Source organism: Ahaetulla prasina, chromosome 1 (assembly GCF_028640845.1).
Source record: "Ahaetulla prasina isolate Xishuangbanna chromosome 1, ASM2864084v1, whole genome shotgun sequence".
NCBI classification, from domain to species: Eukaryota; Metazoa; Chordata; class Lepidosauria; order Squamata; family Colubridae; genus Ahaetulla; species Ahaetulla prasina.
In genome coordinates this window covers 283,269,277-283,289,093 of record NC_080539.1, presented here as the reverse complement: position 1 = coordinate 283,289,093, position 19,817 = coordinate 283,269,277, and the positions used below count along the sequence as shown (strand labels likewise).

The 19,817-nt window shown below is 37.8% G+C and overlaps 1 protein-coding gene across 2 annotated transcripts in view; it reads left to right on the top strand.

Annotated features, from left to right (window-relative positions):
• Positions 1-19,817, top strand: part of NAV2 (neuron navigator 2) — a 321,401-nt gene that overhangs the window by 147,587 nt on the left and 153,997 nt on the right. For both annotated transcript variants that reach the window (XM_058161305.1, XM_058161296.1), the window contains 4 exons: positions 5,406-6,561; positions 8,578-8,696; positions 14,648-14,756; positions 16,103-16,492. In XM_058161305.1, the coding sequence (XP_058017288.1) occupies positions 5,406-6,561; positions 8,578-8,696; positions 14,648-14,756; positions 16,103-16,492 (1,774 nt within the window). The remainder of the gene's footprint in view (positions 1-5,405; positions 6,562-8,577; positions 8,697-14,647; positions 14,757-16,102; positions 16,493-19,817) is intronic.

The following is a 19,817-nucleotide window of genomic DNA, read 5'->3' as shown; positions in this document are numbered from 1 at the left end:
AATAAAACAAAGAAGCACACATGTACTTCTTTCCTTGCTCAATTTGAACTATCCCCTGAGACTTGATCAATTTCCCTCTCACTGAATCCTAGTAAGTTTTATAATTAGCGTAATGGCTGTGGGGATAATAAAATGGGCAATCCCTCTTCTGTAACAGACCTATAACTATCCTAATTTTGTGTTGCTACTGAGGTCTAACTAAGATCCCATCAAATAAATTACAGCCTACTGTAAATCCATCACTTCCAACAGGTATGTGTTCCATATAGGAATATCCTGCTTCAGTTTGTTCATGAGGTGCTTTCCATTCATTTGAATGGAAATTTCATCTGTAATAATTGGTATAAAATGTTCTTAAGCCTTAGGCCATGAAGAACATTCTGACTATTTATGGTGCAGAAGCAAACCCATTGGCTATTTCGTTTGAGTAGCTATAATCCTTTTACTGAATCTTCAGTAATGTTCTGCAATGTGTACCTTCAAATGTAAATCGTATTGAACTCAACACCCTTGTTTTGCTTCTCTCATATGCAATTAATCAGATTTTCCCAAACAAGATTGGGCTGTTGTTCCATTTTGCCTGCCAAAAACGTATTGTTCACCAGTGAGTTTCACACCTTTGCCAATTTATTTATTTATTTATTTTATTATTTAAATAAATTTAAGCTGTCTCACACCTTTTTCCTGCCAAATGGGATAGAGAATAAAATTATACTTTGTTGACTGACAGTTACCTCTGCAAGTGTATGTACCTATACTATAATCACGGCAAGGATATTGCAGCAACCAGTAGTGGGCTGCGGCCTATTGGCCACCAGATTCATGAATAGCCGGCTAGTGAACACATGCAGGCTCTTGCTGTCCCATTCATGTGAGCAAAATACACACACACACACACACACACACACCTGCCCCTCCCACAAATCGTCACCTCTTTTCCCCCTCCCCTTATTCCAGGCCATCAACCCAGAAAGGTTGGGGAACTTTGTTCTAAAACATGGTTGTCCAACCTTTTGGCTTGCCTAGGCCACATTGAGCAAAGAGGAATTGTCTTGAGCGGCATATAAGATATATGATATAGTTAATATATTTATATGCATTGAAATCCTTTATTATTTTCCATTTTTTAATTATCCTGTGGAGCAACATTACTAGCTATCCAAGGCTGCATGTGGCTCAAGGGCCGTGGGTTGGACACACCTGATCTCAAATAATGATTTGATTTTGAGCTTACCTCAAGAAACCCAGAACAAAACTCATTATTGTATGTGCGGTGATTGACTTAATATAACCATACCAAATTTTATATAATTAACACCATTCAATTTGCATGCTTGCCCATTTGCCAGGCAGCCCTGTATGGCTAACAGTAAAAGTAACAATAAAACGTAATAAAAATCTCTAGAAGCATACATACAGCACTATATTCAATAAAGTCACATTTTGATATACTTTAATGAGTTACATAATTTTCTGTCCCAGGACCTAAAGGAAGAGCCAGGTCTTAAGGATTTGAGGCCATGTGATTCCCATACTTTGGGCACCTGTTCTCTGTCACCAGTGAGAAAGAGGGCAGGGCACATGCATACCCTCCACAGACACTGACTGGCTACATGTAGCATCACTAATTCTCACTGCTAGAAGATCAAATCTGTAGAATTGAGTATTCTCAAAATGGCCAACTTGGCCTTTGTTTATTCTTGGATGGAGAAACACCATTTTTCATGTAATACTTTGTTTAACAAGGAGGGAAGCAAACTAATTGTAGTTCTGTGGTTCATTACACCTCTGAGACCTTTAAAGGAATAGTTCTGGAGAAGACACATGTTGTCTGAGAGAAACCATTGCTTTCTCTTAGAAAGACCAGCTACATTTAACTGACAATTGCAAATGATGGTCATAGCATGATTCCTAATTCCATTCACCTTACTGTGATTCTGTGTGAGGGACAGTGAGAAGTTGTCTCCCAGCACTTGAAATATGGGAGGCCATAGATTTCCCACACACACACTTGTCCCATCGCATCTCCTCGTGTTTATAAACTCATTTTTGGGCTCTTCCCAATGACTAAAGTTAGTTAGAATTATTTTCTAGAAGTAATTTTCTTTATTTCTGACAAATATCTACAGCTAGTCGTAACCATAAGGAAGCAGCCTGTGTTTAGGTTTAACTTGACAAATGATGGGAAATTATATGCATTTTCTCCAGTTCGTCTTACACAAACATTTCACAGAACAATTTAAACTATTGACATAGCTCCATTGTGAGTGTCTAGGTTTGAATTTGCAGTCAAGATATTACAGGAGCTGATGAAATTCAAGCTAAATGTGGTACAGTATGCATTGGCATTCAAACAGGACCACCAGCGAATCTGTAACAGAAACACTGGGAATTAAATAAATTCCAAGCCAAGCTGCTGCTTTGAAAGGAGGAGAGAAAGTAATCATTTAGCCTAACCATATTTTGAATTTGAACATGTCTCACTTGTTGTTGAGTAAAGTTGGCAAACACTCTTGAAGAAACAAAACCGCCTCAGGGAAGATGACAGGTGGGAATTAATTTAACATATTGCAAAATGAGACAATGTGAGACAGTGCAAGGAACTTCTTTTTCTTAAAATGAAATGTTTGAAAGTATATCACTAAACTAGGACCAAAGCCAGTGACCTGAAAAAGCAGCTGAAGTAATGACTGGCATTTATTCATTCATAAGGCAGGTTCATGGTAAAATCCTAACACAAGGGTCTAGGGATCACCCAAGAGCTCTAGATTGGGAACTGAGGATAATGCTTTAGCTCTATAAAATTTTTACAATCTGTCCATAACAAGGATTAAATATTAAGGGCAATGTGTTACTAGGTTTCACTTGACACCTCTGCAGCCTCCAAATCTGAAGGTTTCCTATATTCACACTTGGAACTAAGGCAAAGAAGGGATGGGTCAATTTTTAGGATTCCATCTATAGTTAGATCCATCAGTTCCTCATATACAACTCACAAGTGTTTTATTAAAGGCAGGGTTAGGCAATTAATGCCCCAAGGGCTGTATATAACTCTTACCCAGTTGCCCATAAACTTTAGTCTCATTTCAAAAATTATGTACAATCAGTCACGTCAAGCATCTAGACATGATGACTATTTCTGCAGTTTGTGATTTAGGTGAACGAGAAGTAGAAGCCAAAAATGAATGCCCTCCTCCATTGAACCATTGCCTTCACTACTCTTTATGCAACTCCATCCCCATGTGTTTTCCACAAAAATAACAGAAGACCCTTTTCTGTTTTAAAGAATTAACACTCTATTTATAATAAAAGGTATAATGGGGTGAGGTGATTGGGAAGTGTTTACAAATATTATAGGACTAAGAGAGCCAGTTTGTGCAGTGATTAAGGCAGGAGGCTAGAAGCAGTGAGTTCTAGTCCTCTTTTGGGCAATAGGCATGAAGCCAGTAGGGTGACCTTAGTCATTCTCTCTCAGCCCTAGGAAGGAAGCAATGGCAAATCACTTCTGGAAATCTTGCCAAGAAAACTGCAGGGGCTTGTCCAGGAGTTGGCATTGATCTAAGGCACTAATATTTTTTTTAAAAAAAGGACTAAGAATTTAGCATTTTCTGGAAACGTTCAAAGCAGTCTTTAAATCTTAATTCCGCATGCAGCTCAATGGTCCATACCCATCAGAAGGATGGGATACAGAATAATGAATTATTCCTCCTTGCTGCAGCTGATGCCTTAGAATTAAATTAGTTTCTTGATGTGTACAGGTATTTTAAAGTTTGCATACAGTTGGATATAAAATCACATGTTTAGTGGGCTGGCATAACCTGTGAACTGATTTGTATGTGTTGACTGCATAGCCATGTAGTGTGTATTCATACCTCCAATGAACTTTTAACTTCTGTCTCAATTGCAAAATAAAAAAGGATTGCTTAAGTATTTAACTACACCTAAAAAAAATATCAATAAATCTAGTTCATTCTGTGAGGCATTTAGACCTGAGTTGGTTCCCTTTTCCAAACTTCTGGTATAAGGGTGAGGGTGGGAAAAAGTGCAATAGAGATTATCTAGTTTAATCATTTATAATTAATGACACTCTGGAAGTCTTCCAATTCTAGCAATGCCTGCTCTCTATAAAATGAGCATGCACATCTGCTGTTTCAGTTAGGACAGTGGGAGTTGACTGCAAGAGAATTCTCTTAGAAACCTAAATCTCTGCTAAGTAAGGAAGATGGGTGTGCTTAGAAATATGAAGCAGTTTGATGCAAATCACACTGGTGAGATTAACAGAGCTGTCTCTTCCGTGAGCAGTTAAAAGTGAAGTCAAAGAGACTCTCTGTGGCTTCAGCAGTGTATGATTCAGAAAACAACATTCACAGTTCTTTTTCCAAACTGCTGCAAACGTTCACTGCCGGTTGCTGTTTATTTTTAAGTTCAAAAAGCACAAGAAGCTCTAGTTGCCGTTTATTGCTAAAGGATCCGAATAGCAGGTAAAAGCCGTTAATCCCCAGCAAGCTGCAGGGCAGGCTAACAGTTGAGAGATGACAAAAGTTAATTGGAAGCATCAGCAGTCTAACAGAAGACGTGTGTGCAGTAATTGGGATGTAATATCTTCAGAAGAGAAAGTTTGCAAGGAGTAGCTTTAAAAAGCAGTGGCTCTCAAAAGGTGAGTAAGGGAGATTTTTAAGCTCTCTTTTTAAAAGAAAAAAAACATGAAATGCTTTCAGAAAAAAGAATGTAGAAGAAATTTGAACTCATCAAGGAAGCTTTTCAGCTATATTTTTTACTATAGCTGCTGTCAGTTTAAGATAAATTTGGTCATATATTAATTCTTGTCACGCTAAAGGTATAAGACATTTTAGCTTTGTGGATTAGGAAATGAAATATATATTTAAGGTTTGGTTGATGGGGGCTTTGTTTTGTTTGTGGTGATTCTGGTGGTATGTGAATGTTGATTTTCTTTTGTTTGATTCTTTTTACATTTGGAATTGTTTGTTCAATTATTTTTCAGGATTGTCATGTTTGTTTCTTTATTTGAAATATAGCTTTGGTTAGACAGCTTCCAAATTATAATGGGGGTAAACACTTAAATGTACATTGGGTGATCCAGAGCAGTTAAGAAAAAGAGGGTGTTTTCTATAAATTTACAATTGAAATAAAACCTTTAACAATTTTAATTGCCAAAAGTTGATTATATTAGTCTCCCCCCCAAAAAACTGATCTTAATTCAAGTCCAAAAATAGATGATAGACAGACAGCAGAATGAATGAATGAATATAAAATGTCATTTCTGTTATTTTTGAAATACTGTTAAATGCTGAAATACTGTGAAAGCAAATCTTGTTGACCTGAAGATTTTGTCCAAACCCAAAGTGCCAATAATCTTGTATCTTATTTATTTTCTCTCTCCCCAGAACCAGCAGACAGTTTAGATCCCCAACACACAGGAATGAGTGAAAATGCAACCTCTTTGGTTCAAAGCAGCAGTAGCAACAATGCTGCCAGTTGCAATAATTCTTCCGCCATCCCCCAGCCCAATTCTGCAGTTAAACCTTGGCGCAGCAAATCATTAAGTGCTAAGCACACAACCACAACATCCACATTAACTGTAAAGCAGCAGGTTCAGGAATCTCCCAAACCCATCCCAGAGATGGTCAAAACTACTCCCAATGGTCAGAAATCAATGCTGGAGAAGCTGAAACTCTTCAATACAAAAGGGGGTTCCAAAGCAGTAGGGTCATCTCTTGAATGTCCAGGGTCTCAGGACACTAGTTGTGAAAGATTAGAAGGCCTCTCAAACTTTGAAGAAAGTGAGGAGATGGAGGCTGCAAATCGGAACGTAAACACCCCAGGACCCACATCAAATAGTCCCAAAATTGCACTTAAGGGAATTGCACAACGGACATTTAGTCGGGCTCTGACCAATAAAAAGAGTTCCCCAAAGGGCAATGAAAAAGAAAAAGAGAAACAGAAAGAAAAGGAGAAGGAGAAGGAAAAAGAAAAGGAAAAGGAGAAAGAAAAGGAAAAAAACAAAGATGTGGCCAAGAGAACTTCCGTGATAGAAAAAGCTGACATGAAAGAAGAGCTGAAGGAAGAACAGGTCCCTCCTGCTGTAAACGAAATGCCAAAAAAATCCTCCAAGATTGCAAGCTTTATCCCAAAAGGAGGAAAGCTCAACAGTGCCAAGAAAGAAGCAGCTGCCCCTTCACATAGTGGAATACCAAAACCAGGGATGAAAAACACCACAGGGAAATCCTCAAGTGCCCCAAGTTGCTCTGCAAAGGAAGGTGAAAGAAGCCGAAGCGCAAAGCCAGCCTCCAGCCTCTCTCATCCAAAAGCACAGCTAGATTGCAAGAATTCAAGTTCCACGTCAAGTTTAGCCTCCACTGATGGGAGAGGAATGGGAGGCTGGTCAGCTTTAAGTTCCAGCAGCAGCAGCCATGCTGTCAATGGGCCAATCAATAGTACCACCCAGACAACAGGAAGCAATACTGTGAGTGTTCAGCTACCTCATCCGCAACAGCAATACAGCCATCCAAATACCGCCACAGTAGCTCCATTCATGTACAGGTAAGGAGCACCTTTGAATCATGACTTGTCATATAGCTTTCTCGGAGGAGGAAGACAACTATAGTAACTGCTGAGTTTCTTGGTGCTATTTCTTTTATGGGCCACATGGGCCACAGGGCATATTCTGAGATCACGAGAATGCAGGTAGTCCTTGGAAAGTTGGTCAATTGCAGCCCCATCTAATTTTAGCCGTTTTACCTTGTTCTAGCTCTGCTACTTTTTTTTTGGTAATGTGACCTTGGCATAACAGCTAATGGTTATGAGTTGCTTTTGACTTGAGAAATATGGCACCATTTGGCTGAGGGCAACGTACCATTACATACAAGAAAAGTTTCCTTCTTCTCGTGCTGCTCCTTCTCCTCCTTTTTTTATGTTGATAATTTTATACTATCAAATCATAGTTTTGTTATCTTTGTTGCAAAACCTAATGGCATTGAATTGCTTTAGGTTCAGAATTAAAAATTATTCTCTGTAGTTATATGGTATCTACAGAAATATTATGGCTTGATACATTGGTTAAAAGTAGATGCCAGCTCCACTGTTTTGTTGACATAATTCGATGGTAATCAACTAATCAGCTAATTGCTACATTCCAGCATCAACCAAGCTGGACAACATTTTTGGAGGCTAAAAAAGTAAATTCAGTCTTGTCTGATGTGATTATAGATATGTTTTGTTAGAAAAAGAATTGAGAGCAAAAATGTTCAAGAAACAAAGTAAAAAAAGGTGACGTATGAGTGAATACAATAGATTATATGATTAAATAAAAATATTATACCTATGGCGTGCCAGCTCCTCCTAAGAAGAAAGATGATCATACAGACTAGTTGTTACCTAATGACATTAATCTCACTCCAAATATTTTATTAGCCCAATTTCATCCATCATTAACAGCCATTATTACATCAATCCATAGATAAAGAGGGATGGGATGGGATGGGATGGGATGGGATACCAGACCAGACCAGAACAGAACAGAACAGAACAGAACAGAACAGAACAGAATAGAACAGAACAGAACAGAATTTGGAAGGGACCTCGGAGGTTTGTAGTGCAGCCCCCTGCTCAACTTTATACCATTTGAATAGAACAGAACCGAGCAGGAATATATCCATAGTCTTTCACACATTCAGCCAAAATGGTATTGAAATAGAAGATGAAAAACCATGTGATTCTGTTTCCTATGCAAGTGGCCTGCAGTAGCAATGGTCTTTGTCTACACTTTTTGTTTTTAATGAATGCATTGAGGCTTTTCTATTTCTGTGAAGCAATAATGTTTGTTGGTCCAAACTAACGTAGTGGTGGTGGGGAAGGCCTCCAGTATACTATTGAAATGCTACCCAAGGGAATATAAAATCCAGCATACAGGTGTGAACATGGAAGAATCATATTCTGTTTTGTTTGTTTATAATGCCAGGATAGAGAGGTATAAATCAGTGAAAAGGCAGTTGCCACCAGTATTCAATATTTCATACCCTATTCCTCAAAGAATCATTAGAAAAATTAATTAGAAAATTCTGTCTATATTAGCCATTTGCAAATGGTATCATATCTTTGTTGCAGAATTTCATATAAGTTTCATAAAATATTTTCCTCCTTTAACAACTATGATAGAAATGAAATAAATAAGTAGATAAATAATAGCCAGCATGAATAATTCATATTTCATTGAACTCTCTTGCCCTCTGTTGGATGATGGCCACCAGTGTAGACTATTGATCTGTTTGGAAACTTAATTTAGAACAGAGGTTATTTAAAATGATAGCAGAAGGCCTTTTGACAGCAGAAATTTCATATTTTTTACAGTTCAGTGCCTGTTTCCATTTCTAGGACATAGCACAACGTGGGACTAATAAATTATGTACAGTCAGGCTGCTAGTGTATCCTGTGGAAAAGACACAATACTATACTGGAAAGCATTGTTATATTGACGCCAGACTTCTTTTTGTCAAATGAATGAAGGAATGAAGGAATGAATGTGTTTCCTTTTTGCTTTACCTCTATTTTGTACTTCAGATCCCAGACAGACAATGAGGGAAACATAACAGCAGAGTCCAGTACTGGAGGAGGAAGCACAAACATGGAATCTGCTCCCTGCACAAAAACTGGACAACCTATTGTAGAAGATCTTTCTGGTAAGAGATAGGATGTGTTGAGTGTATTGGCTCTCTGATTAAAAGAATATGCTTTTCCAGAAGGTTTACTTTGTTACTTAGGCTGTTGCTTTCATGAGAGCGAGGACAGCATGCATATTTATTCTTGGTGTTTACTGAGTTCTTCAGTATCTTGACTGCAGAAGCAGCTAATCTCAGGTTCTTATTAAGGAAAGTCAAAAGAGGAAACACTGTTTTGTGAATACAGATAGAGTATTATGTAAATCCTTACCAATGAGCTTTTTTTAAAAAAAAATTATATCTAACAATAAAAATGCCCACTTGTGCTTCTTTTCAATGTTAATTCTGCATTAAATAACTATTGTGAAGTTTATGTAAAATGGCCAGAATGTTTTATTTAATTATTTTTTTAAAAAATTTAAAACCCACCAAATGTGGATCTAAAGTATTGTTCTAGACCAGGGGTGCCCAACCTCCGGGCTGCGGCCCACTACCGGGCCATGGCCTACTCAGAATTGGGCTGCACTGGCTGGAGCGCATGCACAGCTCAACTTCCATAAGCAGTGGGCTGTGGGCACTTGCGCACATATGACCCAGCCCGCCACATGTGCCAGCCCACTGTTCATGCCAGGGCTGTATGCGCGCATGCACTGGCCCATTAGTACAAGGGCCGCGTGTGTGTTTGTGCAGGCCCTTCACTCATGCAAGGGCTGTGTGTGTGCTTCAACATCCCATAACTCATGCAAGGGCTGCGTGTGCAGAAATGGCCCACCACTCATGGGGCCCAGTTCCCCTTTCCCTGCCCCAGCTGGGCCACCAAGCTGCAAATGTTGGGGACGGCTGCTCTAGACATTGTCTGAACTCCTAATATTTAAGTAAAGTGTTTTGATTCTTGAAATAGCAATTGTATGTTCAAAAGCCTAATACTATGAAGGATTCTTAAAACGAGTGTATGTATGTATGTTATATTGAGACTAGTTAACTATAAACATATAAGAGGAGAGCGGTGGCTCACGAAGTTAGAATGCTGGGCTGCCAATTGACAGGCTTGTGTTCAAGACCTGTTGCTGCTGCAGGGCAAGGTGAGCTCCCATCACACACTCCAGCTCCTGCAGACAGAGCAGTTTGAAAGCGGGTGACCACAAGTAGATTAGTGGGTACTCCCCATTAATTGAATTGAATGGAGCCTTCAATTGAGTGTCCCCAGGCCATGGTGATATCACTGGCAATGATGATATTTCTGGGGGAGGGGGGAAACTATAAACATTGCATTCATAATAGAAGTATTCCAAATTTTTGTATATACAGTATCTAAAAATGGAAATACAATGCTAACTGCTCCTATTATTCCAGTATAGTTCTTATGCTGAAAAAAACCACCTAAGATGTCAATAGTTTCTAGATAAGACTTGAAATGCCTAAAAAGCCTAAAATTACTGAAGCTCTAAGCCATATATTCTCACTTTGCTGCAATGTCAAATATGTTTAAGCTTTAAGTGCCTTATGTAAAAGCAAGGTTTTATCTATACACCTCTAAACTCTTTTAAGTATCTTCAGCTCAACCTCTTTTAGAGAATACATTTTCCCATGCTTTATCAAGAATTTAAAAGTAGTTAACAGTACCCTCTCAATCTGAAGTCAGCTAAATACATGGAAAGGAAGTTAGTAATTATTCAACATGCTCTTTATCAGAGTTGGTGCTGAGCACTTTCCAGAAGTTTATTCAGAATTGTTCTCTTCATTTCATATGGTGTTCATTTAATTATTCTTGCCTTTCAAAAAACTAGTTTTCTGTATTTGGGTAATTAGGTTGGTTTATCTTTAAGAGACTGGCTAGTATTTAGAAGTTACACAGATTTTGGAAAGTTTCCAACAGTTTCTATTCTCACAATTAATCGTTCATCCACTAAGTTACTCACCCCAGTGTTCAGTTTTTGTATAGTTGCACCTAATTTATCATCCACTCAGGTTATGAATGTACAAAAGACTAGTAAAGATTTTCATATACTACAGATTATTGTTTAGCCATATATGAACTCTGAACAATATTTTCATGAAGACACGTAGCTGGTGCTATTCAGTGGATTTCTAAATAGACTTTTAATAAAATATGTACAGTACGGGTATAAAAGAGGCAGTTAAAGATAACAAATGGCATTTGGTATTTCTACAGCTGACTCAAGCTCTATCATTTCAGCCCAGAGATACAGTTGACAAATTCAGTTATATCATCATTCCCTGGGAATGTTAAAAGTTGCTGTTCCAATATATCTAAAGGGCATTAGATCGAGAAGGCTGAATTACGTGGACCTAAATTAACAACTCCACGAGCCTCTTATTGCACTTCCAATCCTATTTTATTTGTTTATTAAAAAGATTTATATGGCCACCTCTCTTAAACAAGCAGATTACAACAAAACAGATAATGGTAAAACAATCATAAAACAGTAAAACAAAAATTTGCACCTTAAGAATCTCCTTATGATACCTTGCAGCAACCTTCAATTACCCTCAGTCCATATTTTCTGTCTATAGAATGTTACGTTAGCACCTCGGTAAAAAGGTGCTTATAATCTTTCAAAAAGCTAAAAGAGTGGGTGTATGCCAAATTGCTTGAGGAAGGATATTCCACAAGATTAGGGACAGGCATGAAAAAGGTACACTTGCAAGGTCCAAGTTGGTGGCAAGGTTTCAGGGAAGGGACCTGGACCTATCTGACCTAGTGGAACAAGCAGATATTCTTGTGGAGAGATGGTCCTGCAAATTGTCAGGTCTCATGCCATTTAGAATTTAAAGATCTTAACCAGCAACTCCAACTATAACCAGAAGAAAACTGGGAGCCTGTATAGCTCGCACCATAAAGGTATAACATGACTAACTTGTGAACACCCAAAACTGTACACACTACTGCCTGCTGGATCAGTTATAATTTCCCTAGTGGTTTCCAAGGACAGCCCAGGGGTGAAATCTAGCAGGTTCTGACAGGTTCTGGAGAATTGGTAGCGGAAATTTTGAGTAGTTCAGAGAACCAGAAAATACCACCTCTGGCTGATCCCAGAGTGGGCTGGGAATGGAGATTTTGCAATATCCTTCCCCCAGGAATGGGGATTTTGCAGTATCCTTCCCTTGGAGTGGTGTGGGAATGGAGATTTTGTAGTATCCTCCCCTGCCACACCCACCAAGCCACACCACGCCCACCAAGCCACACCCACAGAACCGGTGGTAAAAAAATGTGGATTTCACCACTGGGACAGCCCCAAGTAAAACGCATTGTAATAATCCAACTGGGAAATGACTAAGGTATAAGTGACTGTGAGTGTGTGACCTCCTAGTCCAGGAAGGGGCTCATTGGTGCACAAGATAAATCTGTGCAAAGACATTCCTAGCCAAAGCTGCCACCTTCTCATCAAGCAGCAGCCATGAGTCCAGGAGAATCCCTACCTCTCTGCATTGATGGGCAGCTGCTGGGAACTCAAGGGTCAATAGGGAGTGGATTGTCCATGGTAGGGGGTCTATGCTCTCTAAGTCCAAAGCATGTATTTCTTTTCAAAGTTCCTAATTTTGACAAGATGCAAGGCTAATTTGCATTGATTGTAAAATGAGTTTAAAGTTTCCACTCATTCTTTTTTTTAAAAAAGAAGAAGAAGAAGAAGCAACTTTAGTTTGAAAAAATGAACAGAAATCTACCATGCAGTAATCAGCACTTTCAAACTGCCAGCTTTTCTTTCCACCAAATGCTAGCATTCTTTATTATAACTTTTCCTTATCGGTCTCTTCTGCACTAATCTTAAAATTTTTTTTGAAGGAAGTTATTCACATTTTTAATAAAGGATTACTAAGGTTTCAAAACTAAGGTTACAAAAGGCTCTCCAGGTTTCACAGAGTTTTTGTAAACTTGGATTTAGGACAAATACTAACAAAGTGTTCGAGACTTTTTATCCCTGCACAAATTTACTCAATCTATTAGAAGAGATAAAGTGGTTTGTCTCCCAGTCATTGTGTCCACCAGGATTCTATGAAACTATGCTAGTATCTTCACAGAAGGTAGATTTTTCATTAGCTGTTCCCACTTTGTAAAATTACTTTTGGCCTGAATTTAATCTAGCATCATTTTTTCCAAATTTCCCGGTGAAGTTGTGGTTTTTTCCTCTGGTTTTTGCTGGATTTATTCAGTTGATTTATTAATTAGTGCTGAGACTTCTGATTGACTGATGTTTTAAAATATATTCTATCTCTATTAGCTGTGTTAAGTGCCTTTTAAATACACACAAAAAATCTGGAGTAAAGTACTGTAAATAACATTTAATAATGTAAATAAAGTACATTGAAATAAGTGGCATGGAGAAGAGAGGGGCTTTTTTCAAACTTGTAGAGCTCAGCCTTGCCGAAATGTTTTTGTAGGCTAAGGTTGTATCACTCCATGGATGTTTACCTTTGAGGAAAACCTCTTGAATGAAATGAAACTTCTGAACAGAGACATGCTTTGATCTGGAGATAACTAAAACATATTTAGGTAAAGGAGCAAGAACTGTTTTCCCTTTGGAAACATAAAGAGTGAACGATTGAATGATTATAACATTCAAAAATGAATTTTGGGTGCACTAAAGTAATTCCTGCATTACTCCTTATTCTAAGACAGATATCCTTTGTTTATTAATTTTCTAGCGAGCTTCCAGATGATATTCTTATCAGATTGTTACACTCCAGTATTTCCGTGTTCCCCAAGTTCTTTTCTATTGAGAATGCAGTCTGATAGATAACAGAATCTCCCATTGCAATTTTATAATAGATGGTAGATTCCAATCTGCCTGAAATTATAAATCAGCTATCTTAAATCAGTGTGTGCTTTTGCCATAAAATGTTTAATAAATATTCTTTAAAAAAAAACCCACTTCTTCAGAAACATTGAGATTAATTTGTTTCAACTGCACATTAAATATCTCCAGGGATGATAAAATTGCATGTTTAAAAAAATGGGAATCCAAATAGAAAACTTGCAGAACTTTTCAAACCCACATTGATCTTTAGAACTTCTTTATAAGACTAGGATACAAACATAATAGCAAGAGCCTGAGATAGTTTGAGGGTGAAAGAAATGAATACATTCATAAATAGCAATAGCACTTAAATTTCTATGCCACACCAGTGCTTTATACATTCTTTGGACAGTTTACAATGTCAGCATATTGCCTCCAACAATCTGGGTCTTCATTTTACTGACTTCAGAAGGATGGAAGGCTAGGTCAGCCTTGAGCTTCATCAGATTCGAACTCCCATTAGAATTGAACTGCAATACTCTAGTATTGCAAGCAAATTGTGGGCAGAGTTTACCTGCAATACTGCATTCTAACCACTGCCCCATCAGGGGTCTTCCAATAAATCAAATAATTTTTAATTTTAAATACAATTCAGATTAGTGTACAACAGAGGCCTATGTCCATCAGATTTATTATACCCTACCATTGGTGTGCGGTGAAATCCAATTTTTTTTTACTACTGGTTCAATGGGCATGCCTTGGTGGGTGTGGTGTGGCTTGGTAGGCATGGCAGGGGAACGATACTACAAAATCTCTGTTCCCTCCCCACTTCAGGGGAAGGATACTTCAAAAACCCATTCTCTCCCACTCCTGGGGGAAGGATATTGCGAACTCTCCATTCCCATCCCACTCTGGGGCCAGCCAGAGATAGTATTTTCCAGTTCTCCAAACTGCTCAAAATTTCCGCTACCGGTTCTCCAGAACCTGTCAGAACCTGCTGGATTTCACCCCTGCTACTATGTCTCATTCAATCCAAGATTAAACACCACTTACAAAAAAACAAAACAAAAAGGAAATAGCCTGAATCTGAGATAGCATAAGAATAGAAAAGTATTTTTTGAGCTGGAAATGTGGAACGTATATATATGTGCAGATGTGCATACTCTGCTGATAAACTCTAATTACTTCTTATCTAAAAGTTGCATTTTTCCATAGCGGAAGATCCAGAAATGCGCAGGTTGCGAACTGTCAAGAATATAGCTGATCTTCGGCAAAACTTAGAAGAGACCATGTCTAGTTTACGAGGAACTCAGGTGTCCCATAGGTAAGAGACACCTTAATTTTATTTCTTTGCAAGGAATAGAATTACACTGCCCATTCTTTACTTTGTTTCTATTTCTGAAAGATTATTATGAATGACTAATAGCAAAGATTAATTTGACTATACACTGCACTTCATTATTTTTGTTTTACGCGAAAAACTAGAATCTGTACCATATTAGGGCATAACTGAGATTAATGAAGAGTTAAGTTTAGGAAGTGGAAGAAACAATTTCAGAGGGCTGTATATAAAGGCTGAGTCTTGGAAAAATATTAGTTAAATATTTTTAGGTGATGTTTGAATAGAAAGGTGCAAAGGTTACTTTTTAAAAAGTTACCTAGGTTTACTTCTGAAACTCTTTTAACGTACTTTAACCAGATCTACATTATTGTGTTTAAACAAGCGGCTGAACTGCATTTGACCTGTTTGATAAGGCACATAGCTTGAATTCCTACCTGGCCTTTGGATAAACAAAGCTTTATAATTCTATTAATGAGGTATGCATGGTCATATTTTTAAAGCAGTGAAGAAGATTCACTAGTAATATTTCAAACAGAGAAATCAGAATTGTCTATTGTTGCATTGTAGCACATAATAAAATTGCCAATTTAGGCAAACCGCTAAATGCTTGGAAAGAAACCGCATCAAAGAAATAGTATGATTCAACTGTGGAGTTTTACTTACCTAGACACACATATTTCATCCAAGCTCTCCTAGTTTTTAACTAATACAATCAAAATTCCAAAAATACAACAAACAGAAGAAAAATATGAAAAAGCCATCAGTAATGTAATACAACTAAAAAGTCCTTAAATCCCACCTAAAACTTGAAAGCTCAAAGCCAAATAGTTTTCTCAGAAGTAATATTTCCAAAGATATTTTCTGCCCCAGCTATAAAAAAAGAAAAGAAAAGAAGCTTTAGATTTTAAACCCAGCCTAAAATGAATTCACTATTGGAAAGGCTCCCTAAGAAGTTCAGTTTGATAGGTTTATTCATTAAAGTTCCACAGCCATTTATTGTTTTAGAGATTTCAGCACTATACAGAGCATTGATAAATAATGCAACTATTCACAATAAATAGTTATGGTTGACATCTTCAACCAAAGGTCTCATCAAGGAAGCGCCATAACATAATTGCATCTAAGATGTAAAGTGTATTAAGTGATTTGTGTAGGTTGCCTTGACCAAATGTGTTGCCTTCTATAGCCAAAATGTAATGTTCGTCTGCCCCATAGCTCATTAGTAAGATTTTTAAAAACTTTTCTTGCTTTTCTTTCATCTCAGATATCTAGTATTTAAAATAATTAAATAAAATATTTCTAACATTTGACTCTTTTCCTATTTTAAGCACCTTGGAGACCACCTTTGATACCAATGTCACCACTGAAATAAGTGGACGCAGCATCCTCAGTTTGACTGGTAGGCCAACACCCTTATCTTGGAGACTTGGGCAGTCCAGTCCCCGCCTCCAGGCAGGTGATGCTCCATCAGTGGGTAATGGGTATCCTCCAAGAGCCAATGCTAGCCGATTCATCAATGCAGAACCAGGACGTTACATGTATTCAGCACCATTAAGAAGACAACCAACATCTCGGGACAATAATGTTTGCCATGTGGATATCTCAGACAAAGTAGGTGATGAAGTAGATCTTGAAGGAATCAACATGGATGCTACAGGTTATATGAGTGATGGAGATGTCCTTGGGAAAAACATAAGGACTGATGATATTACAAGTGGGTGAGTACAATTAAACCTGTTCGTTACGTTAAAAAAAAACATTTAGTTTTGAGATAAAATTAGTTACAACAATTGAATTTAGTTATGAATTTAGTTTATTAACGGTGCAATATATTAAGAATATATTGGTTAAATATTTGGTAGCTCATTATGGTTATTGATGAGATAGTCCAGATTTAGAAGTAAGGATCAGAAAAAAGAGCTGGTGATGATAACAAAATAAAAGTAATTTTTCACATAGACTTCTGTTTGGTAGTAAGGTATACTGATATGATTGAGCAATATGATTGTGAAACCACTTGAAGTAATGGGCTCCCTTTCTATACACCTTTTCTAGACAGCCATTTGTTGTGGGTACTTCAGAAGGTAGATATGTTAGTTTAAATTGCCTTTTCCATTTCTATGAAATTGTTACCTAATTCATTGAAAATTTTGTTTAGTTGTGAGCCTCTGAATGGGGTTTAATGAAAGAAAATGTATGTTTATAGCTCCATCTAGCGGTGAGCAATTTCCTTAGTAAATCTGCATCTTAAGTTGAACCCTAAGTTTCCTTCCATTTAACTGTTATTGAAGGGCAGAAGGGGAATTCTATCTTCGAGTTACAGGTAAAAATTACGATAAAATAATCAGGAAGAGAAGGTTGCTTCTGACATTTACAATGGTTGAATTATGCTTAAGGCATACTGATAAATAGTATTTATAACTAAATCTGTTCTTTAATAACTGAATTCCAGCTAGTACCCCATATTTATTTAGTAGGAACTATAAGCATAGTGCTAAATAGAAGTAACATCCAATGCCTGATGTATTTGAACATTAGAATAGGCCTATTAGATGAGGCTTGGTCCAGCATTTTGCTTATCACTGTGGCCAACCACAGGATAGATGGAAATGCTATTCTGGATACAATAGAATATATAGCTTTCATCAGTTATCCCATGTATACAAGTAGTCCCTGACTTACAAGCATAATGGAATCTGTGCATTATGGCCATAAGTTGTATCAATCATAAAGGAAGTCACGAATTTTATAACCTATTTTGTTGTTAAGCAAATGCTGTGGTCATAAAATGGTTGTAAAGTAAATGCTATGGTCATAAAGTGAACCCATTGTTTGTTACCGGCCAGTTTTACCAAAAAGCAGAAATAAATGGCAAACCCAACATAAAATGAAATCACATGACCATTAGATGATTAAACAGCCAGAAATGTGGATCTGTTGCTGAGTGCCCGACATGCAGTCTCAGCACAGTGGTGAAGGAGGCATCAGGATTTCAGAATCAGGTTATAAGTACCCTTGTTGGAAGTTCACTGTAACTTCAAACAGCCACTCATCAACTAGTCGTAAGTTAAGGATTATCCATATATAAAAGTGATTGAGATGTTAAGTATTAGCTTATAAATTTCTGAGAAATTTCCCAGGAATCAAACTAAAGGATTTATCTGAGTTTTGGAGCTTTCTGGGAGTTGAAGTTCACCCATCTTGCTGGCTGGGAAAGCAGGTCTAGGAAATAGAACACTCATTGCCATTCATTCTGTTTCTCTGGCTGGGTTGATAATTTACCTTAGAAAGACGCAGGTTCTTTATTACTGGCAAGTCTTTTCTGACTATCAGATGAATTCCCAGATGGGAGGGGGTTGGAGTCTGGGAATAAGCAAATGTCATAGTCTGTTTAGAAACATTGGGATAGAAGTTTAGTAGTGGAACAGGGAAACTAAATTCTGCAAAGTTTCTTTTGGATTGCAGAGCATATGGGCTAATATTAATGCTTGCCTAAAGGAAGTCAGCATTCCACTACCACCAAAGCTGTGTTAAAAACACAGCTTTGGCTGAGCTTTCAAAATGTAATGTGGGACATAAACTGTTTTGCCTCCAGGGAAAGGGAGTTAACATACTAAACAATGCAATCACCTAATCATACTGGACTAGTGTCTATACAGTTACAAACAGATGTTTTTGTAACATCATTTTTATGATGCATGCCTTCCAGATTTCCATAATGTAGAGAAAATGAGGAAGACGTATTTCTCACTGTGGTAGAATTAATTTGGGTAGCACTTGTCTTTTCAATTAAATGTATTTAGGGAAACATCTAGGTGTATGTAGATGTGTGGGATTTATTTTTTTTGCAGTAAATGCCTTTTTCAAAATATCTAGCACGTCGTTCTTGAAGACAGTAATGTTGTTGTTGTTAGTTGCAAAGTCGTGTCCGACCCATTGTGACCCTATGGACAATGTTCCTTCAGGCCTTCCTGTCCTCTACCATCCTCTGGAGTACATTCAAGCTCACACCTACTGCTTCAGTGACTCCATCCAGCAACCTCGTTCTCTGTCGTCCCATTTTCTTTGGCCTTCAATCTTTCCCAGCATTAGGCTCCTCTCCAGTGAGTCCTTCCTTCTCATTAGATGGCCAAAGTATTTGAGTTTCATCTTCAGGACCTGGCCTTCTAAAGAGCAGTCAGGGATGATCACCTCTAGGACTGACCGCCTTGCAGTTCAAGGGACTCGCAGGAGTCTTCTCCAGCACCATAGTTCAAAGGCCTCAATTCTTTGGTGCTCAGCCTTTCTTAGAAGACAGTAGTAGAGAATAGTAAAAGAAATTATCCTTCCTGGAAAGATGCATAGTGTTCTTCTATTTTGAAGTATGACTGCCAAAATGATTTAGTAGTGAGGAGCCCTACAGCATTTGGGGAACAAAGCAGTGGTGAAATCTAATTTTTTTTACTACCTGTTCTATGGGCATGGTTTGGTGGGCATGGTGTGGTGTGGCTTGGTGGGCATGGCAGGAGAAAGATACTGCATTCCCTCCCCATTCCTGGGGGAAGGATATTGCAAAATCTCCATTCCCGGGCCAGCCAGAGGTTCTCCGAACTACTTAAAATTTACGGCTACCGGTTCTCCAGAACCTGTCAGAACCTGCTGGATTTCACCCGTGGAACAAAGGACTATAGTTCCCAGCTTTACACAATCAACATTCAGCAGTTTACACTTTTCAAAATAATAAAAAGCAAAACACCAAAATGAAATAATTAAAAGTTTACACTTTTAATTATTACACTTTTCCAAAATAATGAAAAGCAAACCACCTGACCCTCATCTTTTTAAAAGTAGTGAAGAAATCAGGAGTTAGAAAGTCGGGACATAATTGGTAACATGATACAGAATTAGGTGGACCTTGTTATAGAACAAGTTTTATCTATCCAGTAGAAAAACACATCTCCTCCAAACACACACCAACATTTTGTCTCCATTTGGTTCCAAATTTATGGTATTCCTTCTGTACCTGATGTACCATACATGATTAAAGAACATCTGTACCACAAT